The sequence below is a fragment of the Colias eurytheme genome, chromosome 10 (assembly GCF_061535395.1).
Source record: "Colias eurytheme isolate Ceu_HAF_F1 chromosome 10, ilColEury1 Martin Lab GWU primary, whole genome shotgun sequence".
NCBI lineage: Eukaryota > Metazoa > Arthropoda > Insecta > Lepidoptera > Pieridae > Colias > Colias eurytheme.
In genome coordinates, this window is record NC_142989.1 from 3264781 (window position 1) to 3284458 (window position 19678).

General features: G+C 34.2%; 1 protein-coding gene across 3 annotated transcripts in view; it reads right to left on the bottom strand.

Annotated features, from left to right (window-relative positions):
- The window catches only part of rdx (BTB/POZ and MATH domain-containing protein rdx), a 42321-nt gene extending 23962 nt beyond the window's left edge, over window positions 1–18359 (bottom strand). For 2 of the 3 annotated variants that reach the window (XM_090106064.1, XM_090106063.1), the window contains exon 1: window positions 2805–3047. In XM_090106064.1, the coding sequence (XP_089962190.1) occupies window positions 2805–2818 (14 nt within the window). In that variant the 5' untranslated portion in view covers window positions 2819–3047. Of the gene's footprint in view, window positions 1–2804; window positions 3048–7520; window positions 7559–15994; window positions 16111–18190 lie in introns of those variants that run through there. The other variant, XM_090106065.1, reaches the window with a different exon arrangement.
- Between the last annotated feature and the right edge of the window lie 1319 nt (window positions 18360–19678).

The following is a 19678-nucleotide window of genomic DNA, read 5'->3' on the forward strand; positions in this document are numbered from 1 at the left end:
AAAATATAATATGATAATGCTATACTCATACTGTCTTCACACCCTACGTAATCGAATGTAGGTATTTATAGAAAGTATTAAAAAAATCCATCCCCTCGCCTCGTGTCAAGACAGCACGCCTTCGTTTTTGAAAAGTCCTTTGAGGCGAAAGGACAACGACCCCCGCACAAATGTATTCTTGCGAATCTTTATCTTATGTCCACCACAAGTATAACAAAAATACAATAACAATACGCATGCACTGCGCTAAGGACAAGGGATAAAGCGAACGGAGAGGACGACCTTTATTGAAAACTCACATATTTACTACCTGCTTTAGTCAACTGGTAGTAATATGCCTTTGCAGTCGATAATAATTAATATGTCTTGCTTTAATTTTGTACCTGACAATAAACATTTTATATCGCAAATCATTATCTGTAGAAGAAAAGAAAATAATGAAAGTTATTTCAATTTCTTCAATAGTTGGAATGTAGGTGAAATACAAGAACTTTTTGTTGAATGGGATTATAGAGGTCCGCGCCGCAGTCCAAAAGCCCAGCGGCGGCGCGCCGGGTGCGAAACCCGGCGCGGCGCGGCGTCGCCGGCGTGGGCTAGTTATTTTTAAAGTTATTAGGGGGTGGGCGGGCAGTAGAAAAATCTCTCATCTCTCTTTAAGTTTAATAAAAAAAATATTTTTATAAAAATCAAGTAGCTTAACTATTTGGTGATGAACATGATAATTATAAACATTGCCAATAATTTTATTGGCAATGTTATGTCAGAGCAAGCAAAGGAGCAGGTGGGCCACCTGACCACCGCCCATAAACACTTGTAACACTAGAAGTGTTACAGGTGCTTTGCCGGCCTTTTATGGACAAATAAGCTCTTTTCTTGAAGGCCCCAATGTCGTAGTTGTTCGGGAACACCGCAGGTGGCAAATCGTTCCATAGTTTCACCGTACGCGGAAGGAAGTTGCTGGTGAAGCGGACAGTGGTGGAACTGTGCGGCTGGTAAAAGGTGGAACAATTCCTCAGAGCACTCCCCATAGTAGATTCTGTACAGTATACAGAGAGACGCAACGTCTCTTCGCACTGACAGTGGATCGAGCCTATCGGAAAGCCTACGGTCATCGACAATTCGAGCTGCTCGACGTTGGATGCGGTCAAGAGGAAGGAGTTGATACTGTGGGGCTCCGGCCCAGAGATGAGAACAGTACTCCATATGCGGTCGCACCTGAGCCTTGTACAGCTGAAGTCGGTGGGCCGGCTTGAAGTACTGTCTCGATCTACTGAGCACACCAAGTTTTTTCGAGGCTAATTTTGCCTTCGCTTCCAAATGACTGCGGAATTGAACGTCACTCGAGATTTCAACTCCGAGGATTCCGATATACTAAGGGGAGTAGGTACTTTTAAACCGATGTTCTACGACAAATGGGGTCTTTTAAGCGGTGAACGCGCAAACCTGTGTCTTTAGGGGATTGAACTCGACAAGATTAAGATCGTCCCAATCCGAGACTTCTTGGAAAGAAGACTCGACTTCAGACACAAGTTTGTTTCGACTCTCATTGAGGCTTTCCTTTGAGGTGGGATAATCGATATATCGATATAGTACATCGATATAGTAGACATTGTCTACTATATCGATGCGACGTTGCCGTGTTGTAGACAACAACGCGTGCGTGACACATGGTTCGCGCGCAAAATTTGAACTCGGCGCCAATTTTTCTGTGACCCGGCGGCGGCGGCGGCGCGCCGGGGTCTCTCGGCGGCGGCACGCCGGCGTGGCGCGGACCTCTAAATGGGAAATGAAAATGAGGAAGTCAATGTTACATAACTATTTGTGTAGCTAAATGTTATAAGGACGGATGCTTTATTGCAGGTATATTCCTTATATCATTATAAACGTTAAATAAAAAAGGCACCCAAAAGTTCACAAAGCTCGCATTGTGGTCTTGTTCGGCTCGGGTATCTTCTTTACCTGCTCCAACAAGAGCGATACGATTTCTCAATACAAACAAAAAATGCACAGATGATTCTTCAGAGACCAATGTTGAAATAATATGTTTATGTAAATATGTAATTATCAATTTACTAACATACTGTCGTATAAAGCTGAAGTAGGTAGGTATATAATGATCGGCCTAAATTTATTTTTCATTCACCAAATGAATTCTAATTATTGTAATTAGGTAATTTACGACTATTTTGTGTATCTCCAACACCGTCACGAATATAAACAAATATACAGATAATTTGGTAGAAACGGTAACGTATGAACAGGCGACAGTGGGGTTTACATTGGGGTAACTGTTACCGACGAGGGTGAGGATGAAGAGAAAACATCGACATCGCATTAACCCACGGCGAGGGGACGTTTCGTAGATTAAGGTAAATATGAAACTGACGAAACAAACGATGGAATTTATAGTCTCTCAAAGAAAATAATTGTTGTAAAAGTGACTCGATTTCTAAGTCGCTCCCTCTACCTGCCGACGATCAGCTTACACAACAAAGAAAGTTAAAACGCGAGCGAGGCTTAGTAACTTTCGCTATTTGCAATAACATGTATGTGTATAATTTGGAGATTGATCCAGCTAAGCGTTAAGTCCCATAGTAAATAATTTATAATACGAAGAGATCGCAATAATAAAAACAAATTTCAGCGATGAATTAATGATATCTTAATGTAAATCGCATGCATAAAGACCTGTTTTAACAGGACAAAATAAATTCAAAAAGAACTAATAAAGTAAAAATCCTTCGATGTATAAATGGTCAAATTAAACTAGTTCCGCGTTGACTTCAACAACCAAAATAGCTCACCTAGCTAAGGCCATTATACGTTCGTATAATCCAATTTTCCAAATAAGTGGCACTTCGAGAACACTGAAACACTGGGGTGAAATTGTAAAAAAGTAATATCGTCCACTATATAGAAATAACTTGAGTGTGCGAGTGCGTATCACGTTTGACAGTTTCACTTCACCACATGGTTTTCACGTCGCGCTCAGTGGCCTGACAGACGTAAAGCGCACTCGACGAGCGACGGACGACTGATTGTTGTGTGCGACTTGCGAGTCTTGCGACTCTGGCCGACCGGTGGCAGGCCCGTTGGCGAGCGCTCGGCACGTTAGCTCGCGCCTCGCAGAGCGGAGCGAAGGCGCGACTCGCGAGCCAGCGAGGGCGCCCGCCCACGGAACAGCTGCGCACTAACGACCCTTTCTCTACTCGACTTCTCTGTTTTCATTTGGTGAAAGCCCAAATAATGTGCTTATTATTCCGATCTTTATTTACATCTCTATATAATAAATGTTTTATTTATTACATTATAATAAATTCGTTAAAATAGACAAATTGTATTAGAAGTGGGATTAAGTATCAATGAAGTAAATTCATGGCCGGATAATTCTTTGTCATATTTCTTATAGAAATTTAAAAATAAAATGTAAATAGGTTATACTTAGGGATAAATGAAATGGGTGTTTATTTTTTGAGGTGCCTCAGTAGGTCTAGGTCAAGGTCTACGTACGTAAGTAGATTCTAACATTATTAATCCGACGTCTTTTAGATCTTCTTTAAAATTAGATTTTAAAATGAAATGAACAGTAATACATAATATTATCCAGATTATACCTAAACACATCTTTAAGTACAATCTGAGCCAAAAAGGGGCAAAGAGATTTGAGGAAATTGTTTTAATAAACAGTTAGCTTGCGCTTCGAAAGATTAAACAAACCAAGAATAAAGGTTAGTACACAAAATATCTCAAAAAATAGTCGAAATAAATTGGAAAGTTCTTATAAATTGTAAATTTTCTTTAATCTCAGCTCTTATTTTTTAATTAAATTTTGGTCAAACTTTATTAAGACGCAACACTTATATGAATTCAGAATTTAGACCTTCTGAGCGGTTTCATGGCATTCGAGAGAAGCCTAAGAAAAAGTTCTTCAAACTGAGTATTGAAGCCATTTTCATTTAAACAAAACAAAAATGAAAATGTTAAGAAAACGAGAGAGATGTTAATTTAACATCGTTTGAATGAATCAATTTGGTGATATGTATGGTAATGAACTAATGAGTTAAATTATTCTTGGGTCCGTAGAGATTTATTCTAATCCACAAAACCACGTGAATTTATTTTCCAACGACATATTGTTTAAACCGAGGTAAGATTAATTCAGAATAACATCGGAGACTGCCTAACCCATTTAGGCCTAATAAATGAAATTGAATTTGTTGGATGCTGATAGATTGACATACAGTGCTATTGATTTGGCTGTGCGCACTTTCCACGATTAACTTTCTCATTTACTATTCCAGTTGACCTTTCCTTTCTATAGCGATCGCTATAAGCACGGGTCAATTGTCTATTCAGAACCGCATCACTGACATTGTATGCTGTGTTATAATGGCTACGATAAGTGACACCTTTTCAACATATTAGCTCATTGTAGATGGAATTGTACGGAGAAAGCCTTGGTCTTTGGTCTTGGACAGATATATATAAACAAATATTGGAGAATAGGACTTATAGTATGAAGAGTTACAGAAATAACTCGCGAGCCCTTTTAAACACGTGCAATGCAATGTAGAGTTCTAATTAGTGTTTTTAGGTTAGCATAAATTCAAATTTATTTTAATAATAAATGAAAATATGAAATAAATTCGAAGCTTATTTCATAATTCGTACTCTGAAAAACGATTGGTTTTCCTTTAAACGTTGGGTAAGTTTTTATCATTATGTTTATGGTAAAATGCAACATAAAATAGTGTACGTTCTAGTTGATTGACTTAGCTCGTTTTAACCTAAAATGAATGCATTATACTCAGTCTAATTAAACGACACTTTAAGTCTTTATCTCGGCAGCGAGAGCTGAGTGCCAGTCTCGCGCTCTACACAAAGTGAGAAAGCTCCTATCATAGCTTGGTGAAAACCCTATAACGACACCACATTCACAGCTGTCACGCGTCTGTATAAGACAACCATTAACGGCTTTCAAAAAGCACGAAAATAATTGTGAAAGTAATAATGTTTTATCGAATCATTATTTATTTAAGGTAAAATATTTAGTGGGATTCGAAAAATTCGGGGCTGGAAATGATAGAGTTCGCATGTTGCGTGGACCGGATATCTATATTCCCGAAACTTCCCTTTTCACAATTCCAAATGTTGGTGGTCGCATATCTGTAACAATTTTTTTGGATGCTTTTGATGCACCACGTGCATTTTGGTAAATAAAATTATCAGTGTGTGTAGTTATATCAGTGTTGTTTTTAAATCTACAAAATTATTTATCTATGGTTCGGCTTTCATAAATGCTATTTCACATTTTTCATTATTTTGATTACGTATAGAGAAATATCGCGGAACCTTTGTTTTTTACAAGGAATTTCTCTTTTTATATTATCGAAAAGCAACAAAAGATAACTTAGTCGAAAAGACAACTATATGTGTGGTATATAAATTGTTAGGTTATGAAAAATTGTCTTCCTAGCAACTTTTGAACAGGTAATGTTTGCTAATTAAATTAAAATGTAATGCCAACCTTTGGTCAATTTAAAACACAGATAGAATATTTAAATATTGAAACGCAACAGGATGTCATTACGTAACTTCCAGATTAAATCTTTACTAACATGGCTAGAAATAAATGAATTCGTAGCTTATCTAATTACAACTATTTTGGGTGACTTCGCTGACTGAATTTCAATTTAAATATGTGCTTGAATGTGCTATGGCCAAGTATTGAATCCATTTTATGTGATGAATGTATGTGATGAACGAGTTTTTTATTATAGTTTGTATAATTAATCTTCATGGCCTAGCTATTAAACTAGTTTAGAAAAAGAATGTTTTTTTTTTACTTTTTTACTACTTGCGAAGTAGTCTCAAAACATGTAACTCATGTATGCAAACTTGCATATTGAATTTTAAACGATTGTGTGTGTTTTTTATAAACTACATAACTCACACCACTTTCAAACTTCTCTTGTTGCAACTAGTTAAATAGTTTCAAATTTACCTCGTGCATACTTCGCCTAACTACCATATTCTGACGTGTAAAAGTTATGTGAATACAGAAAATAATTCAGCTTTCTTTATATCGTAAAAACATCGAGATCGAGATAACGCTGTTACGACACACGGCACCCATGAGTATTCATTTATTTGTTGCGGATGTATAACTAACTTTAAATAAAGCATTAGGGATCGGAATGATATTGCAGGAGGAGGCCCCCTCAGCCAACCCACCTCATCTGGCCACCTATTCCCGTACGACTCTACTGTGTGTTAAATTCTTTATACGTGTGTATCTATAACTACATATTTAATTAATTTAATTGTTATATAATTTCGACAGCATCATGATAAACTGGCACATCTAATCAATTTACTTTTGCGTTTAAATTTCACTGGCACTCCAAATTCTTACAGATGGATATTTTAATTGGTTCGTTCAAATACTTATTCCAACTTTTTTTTATTAGTTCATATACGTAATTTAGAACATAATTTACATTCTATTGTTTCATTACTTCAAAAAATATGAAAACCATTTTTATGTAGGTATAGGCAGTCGTTGTACAGAACGAATTATTACATAGGGTTGGTTACTGAAAGCGCTGAATTAATGTGACGTACATAAGGGAGAGGGGCAAATTGGCGAATGTTACGTTTGTATTTAATCGCTGACTCAGCGGTGTTGACAACAGCATCATAATTCATAACGATTTGTACATTCAAAAAACACCTTTCTAGCGTGTTTATGCGGTATAAATCGATGAATTTGACGCAATTAATTAATGAATATGTGAAGCATAGAAGCATTCACTGACAACACTTACATGTAGATACACCCAGCATTAGGTAGGTACAACTATCCGGTATGTTATAAGCATATTGTGTAACAACTGATAAAAATCGTTTTAATTTCTATCCGAGCAATTAGTGAAAGTTCCCACAATAGCCACTGCAGTCGCGCGACATTTAGTACATTTTTCAGTGGCGAGTGAAACACTGAGAGAGCGCCAAAAGCCAGGAGAAGGTACAAATAAAAATTTGAAAGCGCTACACAACGGAGCATTGTCGAAATTGGAAAGTCGAGTGCTGCGCGCGGATTGCGTAATGGCTCTTACTGGGCACGGCGTGACGCTGACGAAAGGTACGGTGTGACGTCACCGACATGAAAGTGCATCGCCCGCCGCCCCTCCCGTGCACGCTGCACCGCGGAGGGCGGTTGCACGTGCAGTGCGGACTGTAGCAATGCGCTCGGCGCTTCCTGTATGGGAAGACTTTCTATTGGGAAACCGTTGCGCCGAGCGAGCGCTCAACTGACTATTGGGAAACCGCTCGGCTCTCACGACATAAACGAGATGCATCTTATTGGGTAATGACGACTATTTTACAGTGCGCTTACACAATTATTGTGCAGCTACCTACTGAATATGCCTAGGATGTTTACCTTGTTCGAGTAACGATAACTTAACAACAATAAGGTGCAGTGCATCATATTGCATTCAATACGAGTCAGTACTTACACTTTCGTAGCAGTTAAATGGCTTGTGCGCGTATATATCTGTAACAATATATATAGGTAGAGATTATTCAGAGTTTAATCCGGATTAGTCGAAAAAAATACAAGTAGACGCTCAGCCTATTGCAATTAGAAATTCTATATCTAGATTATATCTCTAATATTTTTAACTTTAAATCTTCAATTGGTATAAATTAGAATTAGAATATATTTAAAAATAGTGCTCATAAAAAAAGGGTTTTAACGAAATTTATCTAGGCCATGTACGTATATGGACAAATTATTGTAAGTATTTGTATCAAACAAAAGATTTAATAGAGCACATTTCAGTTATAATTAGTTTGTATGAAAATTGTCCAGGACACATTACAATGACCGTATTGCAATACAATACAAATGTCACACTGATTGACCAATAAGTAAGAGTTAAAAAATTGAGGTCTCAGCTACGCGGGACGCACCTCAAAGGAGTTCATGGTTGAATGGTACATGTGAAGTATTCAAATACACCGTGCACATATTAATCTATTCTTTTATCCCCGACAATAAAGCTTATTATTCTTTAGCAAATTAAAACGGTTCCTAATTGTCAGATTGAGAACATTCGTAAACTAAACGACGATTTGATCTTTATACTGCATACATATTTTATGGTTTCTTTTCGTTTCCAATTTGTCAGTTGTCGACATTCAAGAAGTGGGTTGAGAGTTGAGACGACTCGCCTAGATACATTTGTGTACATGCTGAAGATGCATAGGTAATAAAGATGCGTTAAATGCAATTTTACGATCCAAAGTTAAACCAACCAAACGAACAAACTCATTGTTTAGATAACGAAGATAAAAACACAATTACATAAACGGTTGTCAAATAAGCGCACCTACTTTCCATCGCAAAATTACAATTAGAGCGGGGAAAGTTGGTTTATGCTGAACAGAACTAAATTGAAAAGCGACGATCGGCTAAGTTTCCTAGGCGCAATAAATAGTATCAGAAAAGCGAATGGCCCGGTGCACTTTCTAGTGGAACAGTGGGCAAAAGTTACGATATCTCTGGTGATATAACCATTCACCACAGAGACCGCGCCAGCATAAGCCGCGCTCTTCAAAAACTTGTACATTCGAATGTTTCATCTTGTATTCTTTATCTTGCAGAGGCTTATTTAAATATTTGAGAGATCAAACAAATAAGTATACCAAGATGTTTCCATTGCAGTTCACACTGGGAAACTAGGAAAAAGTATCAGTGTGTCCCATATGACTTTACTCATCTATAGTATAATATGTAGTTGTATTTATATTGATGTGTAAAAACTGAAATAACCCTGAAAGTTTCTGTGGGCGGGCGGATTGCAGTATCATAACAGTTTTTGTAGAGAAACTTTTCGTTTTGCTAATCTATTATACCAGATTACATGAACGATATGAAATAAAATGGAGTGCTTATCACGCATAAGGACCAATGTCAAAAAATGGCAATGATAAATAAGACACACGAGAAAAAAAAAGCTATAAAAATAACTAAGAATCCCATAATTCGAGTCAGATTTCGATTTTCAATGAATCATTGTGCAGTTGAATCCACTTGGGGAAAGCCCAAAATAAACAATACATCGAGTCCTCAGTAGTTTTGTCACACTCATGATTTTATATATTTATTTTAGAGTACCGCAACTCGCGGTGCTTCCGTTTTAAAGATAATAAATATAATATGTATCAGTAGAGTGACGTATTCAGAACTTCCGTACCCTTTCTTATTGATTATAAAATACGTAACAATAAAAATTAAAAACAAAGATGATGACGCACTTCTATTATTATGGTTGCTCTACATAAGGCATCAAAATTGATGTCTAATAATATTTCACATGAAAAGGTATTTCACATTGGTGGATTTAACGTTTCAAGAGATTTCAGTAGGAAATACGTTCACCGTCCTAGATGCGCGGTACTTTCGTTTTGAAATCGGCTCGCACAATTGGCCGTATCGAGCCGCTAGCGTATCACCGCACTGTCAGCTTGGCGAACAGTGTCGAACGCATTCCATCGTTTCTAATATTTCTTTTTCTAAGTACTCATTTAATAGTCTTCCGAGATGTTGACCGTAAAGTAACTTGTAATGAAAGTTCATTTCAACGGAAATATACGAAATCTTCGGGCACCAATATTATTAAAAATGCCACTTCTTTCTGCACTCCACAAAATTCTTGATTGTCTTTATGGTTGAATTACGTCAGTATTTCAATTACGCTTATTTTAACTTTCGTCTTCAGTACATAACTATTTTGCTTATTATTTATTAAATATATGTGAACTGACCGTTTTATTAAGTATATTTAAAGAGGAAATATCGTCGAAATTCAGTAAATTAACATATCCATATTTGTAGTTCTACAACTAACAAGGACAAGAACTGCAAATTCAATTGTAAAATAGCCTTTCTCTTAGTTCTAAATAACGAGGTCCCTCGCAGTACTTGCCTAAAACTGCCGCTTAAGTTGCGATTAGGATTAATCATTTACTTGATAATTTAATATAAATTTTTATTATTATGAAAAGGTAACATTTATTTAGCTCAAATAATAAAAGAGGTTACAGGAAAATGTGGTCACACGTGGTTTTCCTGTAAGTATTCGAAATTAGGTATGACCATTTACAAAACTGATAGGCGATATTTTTAAATAAATTGCAACCATTATATAAAATTTAGTTTTACACTAAGTCTAATCACCAACTAGCACTTGACCAATATTTCGCGATAACCTCGATGGGTTTTTATACATGAATTGTTGTCAAATTAAGTATCGTAAATGTAGGTACGAAATTAAACGTGAAACATTAGTAAGTAAATAAAAATACAGATAATCTTTATAAGTACTACCGTATTGCATTAAAAATACTAAAGGGAGAAAGTGCGAAGGTTACCTCACGCGGGAAAGTCTGCGACCGTAATCACATAAGTAAAACATTACACGGCGATGTAAAATAAAAGTATATTATAATCTATGTCATTTATGCAGTTAGTGAGCGCCAGATTTCATAAGCGATCTCTCCGCACCCTGATCTAGGTTAGGTGGTCGACATCGGCGGCAGCGGTGGCGTATCGAGCGCGCTGATGTTAACCTACATACAACAGCGGCACACATACAACTGTGTAGGGTCGAGACTCGAGAATACCCGTAACAGAACGTAAAATTCGTGACCCGGTCCCCCGCGCCACCTTCTTTTTATAATCGCAACCAACTTTGTTAGATAAGAGCTCACTTGCAATCCGCTCTCCATGCGCGCTACTTATTGGCCGTTTCAATTTTTCGCAAGAGAAACTAACTATTCGTTTGGTCAATTTTACAACTTTCATCGAGTGCTGTTGTTTATTTTCACTGGATGTGAATCTCTTTGATTTGATGCAATGAAAACGAGATCTGGTCTTAGTAAAAAAAACGTTACAACAATAAATAGATTGATGGATACCTCAAAAGCAGAGTATTGATAACGAAACTATAAATATAAACTACCCCAATTTAACGTATAATGGTAGCACCTGTTGATATTGTCGCTTTTTGTACGACATATTTAACGAGGGTAAAAAATTGAGTTGGAACGGATAATAATGTTTCATGTTATTATTATAATGAAAACTGAAAAGTGACTGATAAAGACTAATGTGCATTGTGAAAGGTTAAAAGAACTATGCTGAACATTTTGAAATAATAATTCTGAATTGTTCCGCGATTGACCACCTATTTTATAATAGCATTGATTGCAATAGTTCGTTTGCACTTTGATGACAAGGGTCGATGCCCCGTCTGTGTTGAAACACTACAAATCGATACCCTGGTTTGTCCTAAACATCTGGAATAGTATACTATCATCTATACTTATAATAAATCTGTAGAGAGGCCAATTCTGTACATGAAATATATTTAAAAAAAAACTATGAAGGGGTGATAAGGGATCGCTACTGATGCCAAAAATGCAATCAGTAAAATTTTTGTCTGTCTGTCTGTCTGTCTGTCTGTCTGTCTGTATATTCGTTATAGAAACAAAAACTACCCGACGGATTTTAACTAAATTTGGCACAATTATTCTTCATACTCCTGGGCAGGTTATAGTAAAAGAATCATGTAAATCGGTGTAGAAACACCAAAGTTATACATGAAATACGTTATAAGTCATCGCGATTCGCGCGTGAATACAGAATCTTGCCATAAGGATTATTTTTGTGTATCAGTTGCCGCGTTCGACGCGCTGCGCGGCGGGAGCTATAAAAATTAAAAAGGCGGCGGGTCTGCACCCGTTTCGCGTTGTCACGGCATCACGTGTGAATGGCTGAACCGATTTCGATTATTCTTTTCTATTATATTCCTTGAAGTACGAGGATGGTTCTTATGTAGAGAAAACGTAAATATGTACCACGGGCGAAGCCGGGGCGGACCGCTAGTATATAATACGTTGTTATAAATACATTGTCTGGAAAGCTGATATTAAATGCAAAAAATAACCTCCAGTGAAATAAATAATTTACTTGGCTTTTGTTTATTTGTTTGTAAATATCAAAAGAAAAATAGCTTTTGCTCAGTTTCATCACGGTCTGAACTTATATTTTTACCTATGTGGAAGCTTAACGTGAGGACAGATCATTCAATTGTTTATAACTTTTTTTCTCTATATATCAAAATATTTCGGTTATAAATTTTCACCCCTCAGTTTCTATGATATAGAAAATAAGTTAAATATGCAGTAGTTTATGTACCAATGAAAACACACATTTGTTTTCGCACTACAACTGAAAGAATTAGCATCTGCATATTGCATTCTGATAGCGTTTGTTTCTGTTATCATTCGAACATGTGTTGGATTTTGTTCAATTTGTTATGATTTGCTCTCCATATGACCATTGCAATATGGACGTAGTTACCGATTGATACTTTTAGTATCTGAATCATCGCAAATTGTATGATACCCATATGTGGATGAGCTTTTATTCAAAGCACGCGACTTTGCAGTGCCCACAGCCCAGTGTCCACGCGTAATACGAGGTCGATGGCCCGTACTGGGTTAACTGCGGGATACTGACCCGTCCCTAAACACTACAGAGTCTACAGACCACTTAGTACGTTTATGATTGACGTCCATTACAAGTACAAATAGCGGCTAACTATCTGTCGTACCTATGTAATCGTTTATGGGACATGTGTATATCCTTGCAATATGTTAATTCATACGTGATATTACGAAATTTTTAGGGACTAAAATATGATGATTTCACTAACTTGGTTTCCAGTTAATCTTACAGAAGTACGTGCTGTACCTTTTTGTTTTGGTGATTGAAGTAAGAGAATAATATCGATTATTTTATTATAGTACATTTTAAATTTTTTAACTTAATTAAATGGTTGTCTTTGCGTACTATACTTTAAAATTTAAATTAAAAATTTTCAAGAGATTTCAGTGAAATTGGATAGTATACAAATGTATTAAGACTTCGATTATTTAGGAAACGTATAATTGAGTATTTGAATAAAAAAAAATTATTGATTTTTTTTATGTATTTTGAAACTTTATTATTAATAATATTGATATTTAATGCAAATAACTTCAAAAAAAATTTTTTCCGTTCATTATAAGCAATTAAAAATTGATGAAATTTAAGTTAGAATCACGTGACTAAAAACGCGCCATGACTGGTCACCACAGTTGTGACGCGGACGTTATAATGTTATAGCTATTATTAACTGCAGTACATAGCGTTTACATACGATTTGTTAGTTGGTTCCGAATTAGTTAGTTAGTTACGAATAATATATAATATTATATTATATATATAATATTCTTGATGTTGATATATTTATGATCACCGATTTTTGTCAGGAGTTGCCTTTGTAGTATTCGTACATAATGATACAAAACGATAACTTTTGAGGTTCGCCATTTTTAATATAAATTTAAATAATATAATTAACAATTAATATAATTAATATGTAATTTAATAATGACAACAAAATTAAATAGATCAAAACACTGTATTTATTATTAACACGCTTTTATTAGCTTCACCTGTATGTTTGTATGTAACCGACTCCTTTCGAAGTTTCGACTCGATTTTGACCCACTTAAAACCGACGGATTTTGTTCAAATTTTGAACACTTATCAAGATCCGATGACAATACAATAATATCATAAATTTATCCTGATAAGGATCGCCAGGATCAGCTTAAAACATATGTTTGTATGTAACCAATTCTCCTTTCGATTCGATTTAGACCCACTATAAACCGACGGATTTAATTTAAATTTTGTATACTTATAAAAACCCGGTAACAATACAATAATTTCATGAATTTATCTTTTTATCCTGTTTAGTTTTTCAAACTATATTTAATTTTCTATCAACTGCAATGAGTGAAAACTAACATTGTGACGTCACACGCGATCGGGTGACGCTTCGGGAGTTGTCGGCGTGTCTTCGGTACTGGATTCAAAGACTAATTTTTATTTTGAAATAACTTTTGAATTATTGCAAAAAAATAAAAATAAAAACAGTTTTGTTATAAAACTAATATATAATCTTTCCATTTATCACAAAAAAAAATTTAATTCAAATACTCAATTTGATATAGTATGTTTTATTAATTAAGAATAGCGAGAGCAAGGCTAAAGTTTGAAGCTATTTGGAATTTAGTTCAAATTATATTTGAGTTTTGTGATTGCAACATGTTGTATATAAAATAAAATAGCACATGAATAGTTGTTTGTATTCATAACATTATGTGTGCCGAATTAGATGAAGTGAGTAAGAGATTACAGGCGAGATAACAAAACGATAATATGTATTAATAAAATAGAAACGTGTCACGAACCTACGTGCACTTATTGTAGATTAAATAGTTTGGTTTTAAAATCGATTAACTATATGAAAAAACTATAGAAAGGTATTCAATATAATTTAAATGCTTCTTCAGACATTTCTGATTTCACTCATTAAAAAAACTCGCATAGTAACCTAATCTTTCCCTATTAGAGAAATTTAGTGATATATTGTGTTGTAAAACCTATGCAAGTCATTAGTACGTATGTAATTAAAAAATGTTATTTTACGTTGATAAAGAAGTATGTTATTTTTTTATTGGAACGAATATTGAGGACAGTTACTGCACTGGATTTACAAATAGCTGTTAATAATTGACGATTATTATTATTAGGAAAACCTTAACACGTTTTTATTATTTTAACCTACATATGTACATTTATATGTTGTATGACTAATAATTAATATGTTATAATGATGAAGCACAATTAATAATCTATTTGGTCTCAAAATAAATGTAAATTTGGTGCAGTGATCAGGAAAATAATATAATTTACAAAATTACGTAAAACCGATTTTTTTAACACTGGATGTATTGTAGTAGCACACTATCTAATGAATAATAACTGTGTTGAAAATATTAGTTATATTATTATTTATTACCTATTCAATCGTTTTTACTAAAACAACTTCCTGACAGTAAATTACTCTTGGATGAAACTTTGTATTCAGGACAGGGCCGTTTCGAGGGTACGACCTAGAAATGAGAGAAAGATTTTCGTTTATCTCGTACCCTAAAGTCCTTGAGCCAAAATTATTCAAGGCCTGATTCCCGGAAACATCCTTCGACTAAACATACGTTAGATTAACAACTTATCACTATAACAACGCTCGTCTTTACGATAAAAATAATAGCGCTCAGATATAAAAACAATAAATAATGAATACATTTTCGGTTTATCCTACATTCATCAGGTTTAACAAAGAGCCTCTTTTGCATGAAAATGGTTACCACTCCAATTGGTTTAAAGGTCACAATAGGTATGTCGTATTCGTGTACAATATACGTGTACATATACGTATAAATAATATCGTTGATATATGCTTTGTGGCAAGACTACGGTTTCCGGTGTAACGCGATTTTAAATCCGATAAAATGCCACCACGCGGTGATCGAAAATAAAAACTTTTTTTTAGAAAGTAGTCCAATTGTATGACTGATGCTTTTGTATCTTTATTTTAGGATATTTTGTTTTATAATGACACAATGCACTTCACGCTTAGCAATACGAGATTGTGTTACAGATTACATTATTATCTTCTAATACTAGAATTGAGAAACTAAATTGACCTGTCTGTTGAAAGATGTATAGATAACCATTTGCTTTAATTATATTTTTTAAGTACATTTAAGAAAATGAGGACAACAATCAAACCTGTTTCATTGTAACAATAATGTTTTTAGATGTATTCCATCATACTTTTTCATTTGTAATATTAGTTGGATAGTAGGATTGTATGTAAGTTGTTTTTCTAACTATGATAACACTTAAATAGCTTTCAATTGAGAAATTGAGATTCTCCTTGGCAGAGGGTTTATCGGTAAAATACAATATTCACATTATTCATATCCATAAGTTTATAATTAAATTATTAAAAAAAGCACTCACCTTCAGCACACTTCTTGTTTTACAGCAACCAATTAATTTAGTCTTGCATTGGGTAATCTTAAGCTGGTGTATTGTAGCAAGGATTCCATAACATTAAGTTTTCTTTCCATTCCAATCTGTTTACAAACAAAAATACTGTATTATTTGGCAATATGAGTGTCACAGATTAAATATAAAACAATAATAATAAAAATTAATAGATAAACATGTTGGTAAGCGCAAAACTTGAGAATGGCTGAACCAATTTCGTTAATTCTTTTTTAAAACATTCATTGAAGTATGAGGATGGTTCTTATGGAGAGAAAACGCAAACATGTACCACGGGCGAAACATAGTACAGTTTTCATTTAATCTCATTATTATAATAAAAATTCTATTTTTATACCAAACATTTGATATATTGCTAGAGCCAGCAAGTCAAAATGAATAAGTATTGATTAACATTTACCGAGACAACAGTTGCATTGATATATATTATTTACTTAATGAGTATTGTTTGCCCATAGCACATTAAAATTCTCTAAGGAGCCTCTGCGAGTCAGGTCTGTTACCCCACATTAACCATTCATAGGACATCTTATACACATATTGTATTACAAGATTAAATAATATTAAGAGATACAGAACTCTAATTAAAAAGTAATTAGTCATAATGTATAACATTAAGAAGTCATTATTTTTAGACAATGTTATATCTCTATTTCCTCTTATGATCTTATAATAAAGAGTTTATAAATAAACATTTGGTCCACAAATTAGTAGGATCAATTAATTTGATGAAATGATACAATAATAAATATAAAAAAAATTATTAGTTATTTAGAACTATACTTATAAATTAGTATTTCTATATCTTTATATGGATATCAAATTCAACATTTATATAAGAAAATTAATCACAGCAAGCAAAATAATAGACAATATTGTTTTTATTAAGAAACAAGCAAATAAACTTGTGGGTTGACTAATATAAAAATCATATTAATATGAGTTGTTTTGGAAGTAGATAGCAGTAAGTACAGCCTGTGTTTAACCCATTGACCACCGAGCGCCCCGATCGGGGCGCGACACAATAGATTATCTATTGTGTTTGTGATTCCAGGGACTGATGGATTAATATACATTTACACTTTATTTTTAAGCCTTTACCACAGAATACATAATAGTAGCTAAACGCTACAGAATGGACACTCTCCGCCTCCTGCCAAAATTAAACATTTACCTCACCCCGCACGTTCACGCTATAGATGGCCCGCATTCCATAATGACGATATTCAACGAAGATTGACAACATTAATCAAATTGACTTAAAGTAATTTTATTATTTTGGATTTGTGATTATCGTTTTTCGTACAAAATGGTTAGATATTGTGCTGTTTACGGATATGTATTTCATCAGAAAAACGCGAATTTCTTTACGCTAGTCACAAATGTGCCAACCATAAAGCGTTAATACACACATTTGCAGTCTCTACAGTGTGCCTGTCAACGATAATTTTGTATGGAGTGTCCGGGGTGTGCCTTTACCTATCCTTTCAATAATTGAAATAGTTTAGCTCATTCAAATTATTTATGATTGAATTGTGGGTGTACATACTAATAGTAAAATATGTAAGAATTTGACAAATATGATAGAAAATAGCTGATTTATGATCTCATATCATCAAATAATCAAAGTATAATTCATCGTAAAACTCACGATTATTCTAATAGAAACAAGGAACTAAGCTCAGAACTACAGGTAAATATAAATAAGGACTTTGGGTCTCAAAGAGCTATAATTTATTCCAATTTCAAATATTGTATCTAGTTTCGTAAGTATTTATTATTAAACGAGGCCCTAAGTAATTATTTCTTTCATGAAAAATATTAATAAAGTATTCGGCTACATTATAGGCAACGTTAAGGAACACAGAGATGTCTAGAAGGCAAAGGATATGTACTGCAACAAAACATAATTTTACCATAGTGTACTCCATATTGGCGTTGCGTGTAATATTACGCCATAGGAAGAATCTTATAGTTAATGGCATACCACATTATGTATAATTTCGAATATATTTATAAAGGATCTAATATTTGTAAAAATATCGTCAAGGGCAAAATTACTATTTTATTTGGGCATGCCATCAGCACTCAGCAGTTGGATTCTCTATGTATCAATTTGACATTTCGACTCAATCATTTATTACTTACCGTGGTTCTATTTTTCCAAGATTTTTCTATTTCACACCGATTAAGAAAATAAGTAAAAGTTATTAATAAATAAAAGAAGGAAGTAAAAGTTTTTAAATAGGAAAAATAAAATGAACGTAGAAAACACACACAATGTAAAAGTCAAACACACCTCACTAAGCATAGACTAGATATCAAATACAGATAATTTATATTTCAACTTACGTCATTTACAAAAAAAAAGTATAATTAAGGGTACGAAGTATATATTATATTTCCATGGTTCAAAATTATACCCTCATAACATGAAATGGAAGTTAATAAAAATAAGATCTATCAAATAAAATTCGATATTACACGATAGTAAAAATATTGTTTACCCACTGTTTGTTCCGGTTTTACCCGGGTTGATACAATGATACTATCCCGGGATAAAAAACAGGTAGGTACATAGGTATTTTTATATATTACTCGGTTTAATAAAATATTATCTCAATAGTCAATACTATTATAAAGGCGAAAGTTTGTAAGGATGTATGGATGTATGGATGTTTGTTACTCTTTCACGTAAAAACTACTGAACCGATTACAATGAAATTTAGCACACATATAGAGGGTAACTTGGATTAACACATAGGATAGGTTTTATCCCAGAAATCCCACGGGAACGGGAACTATGCGGGTTTTCCTTTGAAAACGCGGGCGAAGCCGCGGGCGGAAATCTAGTATATAATTCTAGTATATAAATATATAAAATTCTCGTGTCACAATGTTAGTCTGCATACTCCTCCGAAACGGGTGGACCGATTCTCATGAAATTTTCTGTGCATATCGGGTAAGTCTGAGAATCGGCCAACATCTATTTTTCATATGTACCACGGGCGAAGCCGGGGCGGACCGCTAGTTATATATATAGGTATCACAGATAGGTATGTACTCAGTCGAGTATACTATTCAAATCAATGATATTTTATGTATAGATACGTTATATACTCACAATATATCCAAAAAAATGCTTCATATGCAGTGTCAGGCACACACAAATACAATTTTCATTTTACTTAATTTATTACATTGACAGACTGTATAAGAGAGATGGCTCTAATAAAATGATATAAACAAAAAAGACAAAGATAGTTTGTCACTTCCGCGCAGGTGTAAGCAAAAGTCATAAGAATTCGCCAATTAAATATAAATAAACAAATAGTTGCCATGGTAATTGGCATAGACTAACGACACAGAAGGTTCAATGTTATAGAATATAGATGTTAGGTTTCCTGCACAAGTAAATAAATGTGACAATTTCATTTACTATTTTATGATTATTATGATGTCGTATTACAATGAAAAAAAAAATTTTTTTTGGAGATATAACTGTATTAAGTATTTATTACTAGCTGTGGTGTTCGTTTTCGGTCATCATCATTTCACCCGATAAACACCCACTGCTGAGCATACTGCATAATCCTCCTTATAGAACTCCATAAGGACCGATCTTACGCTATTCGT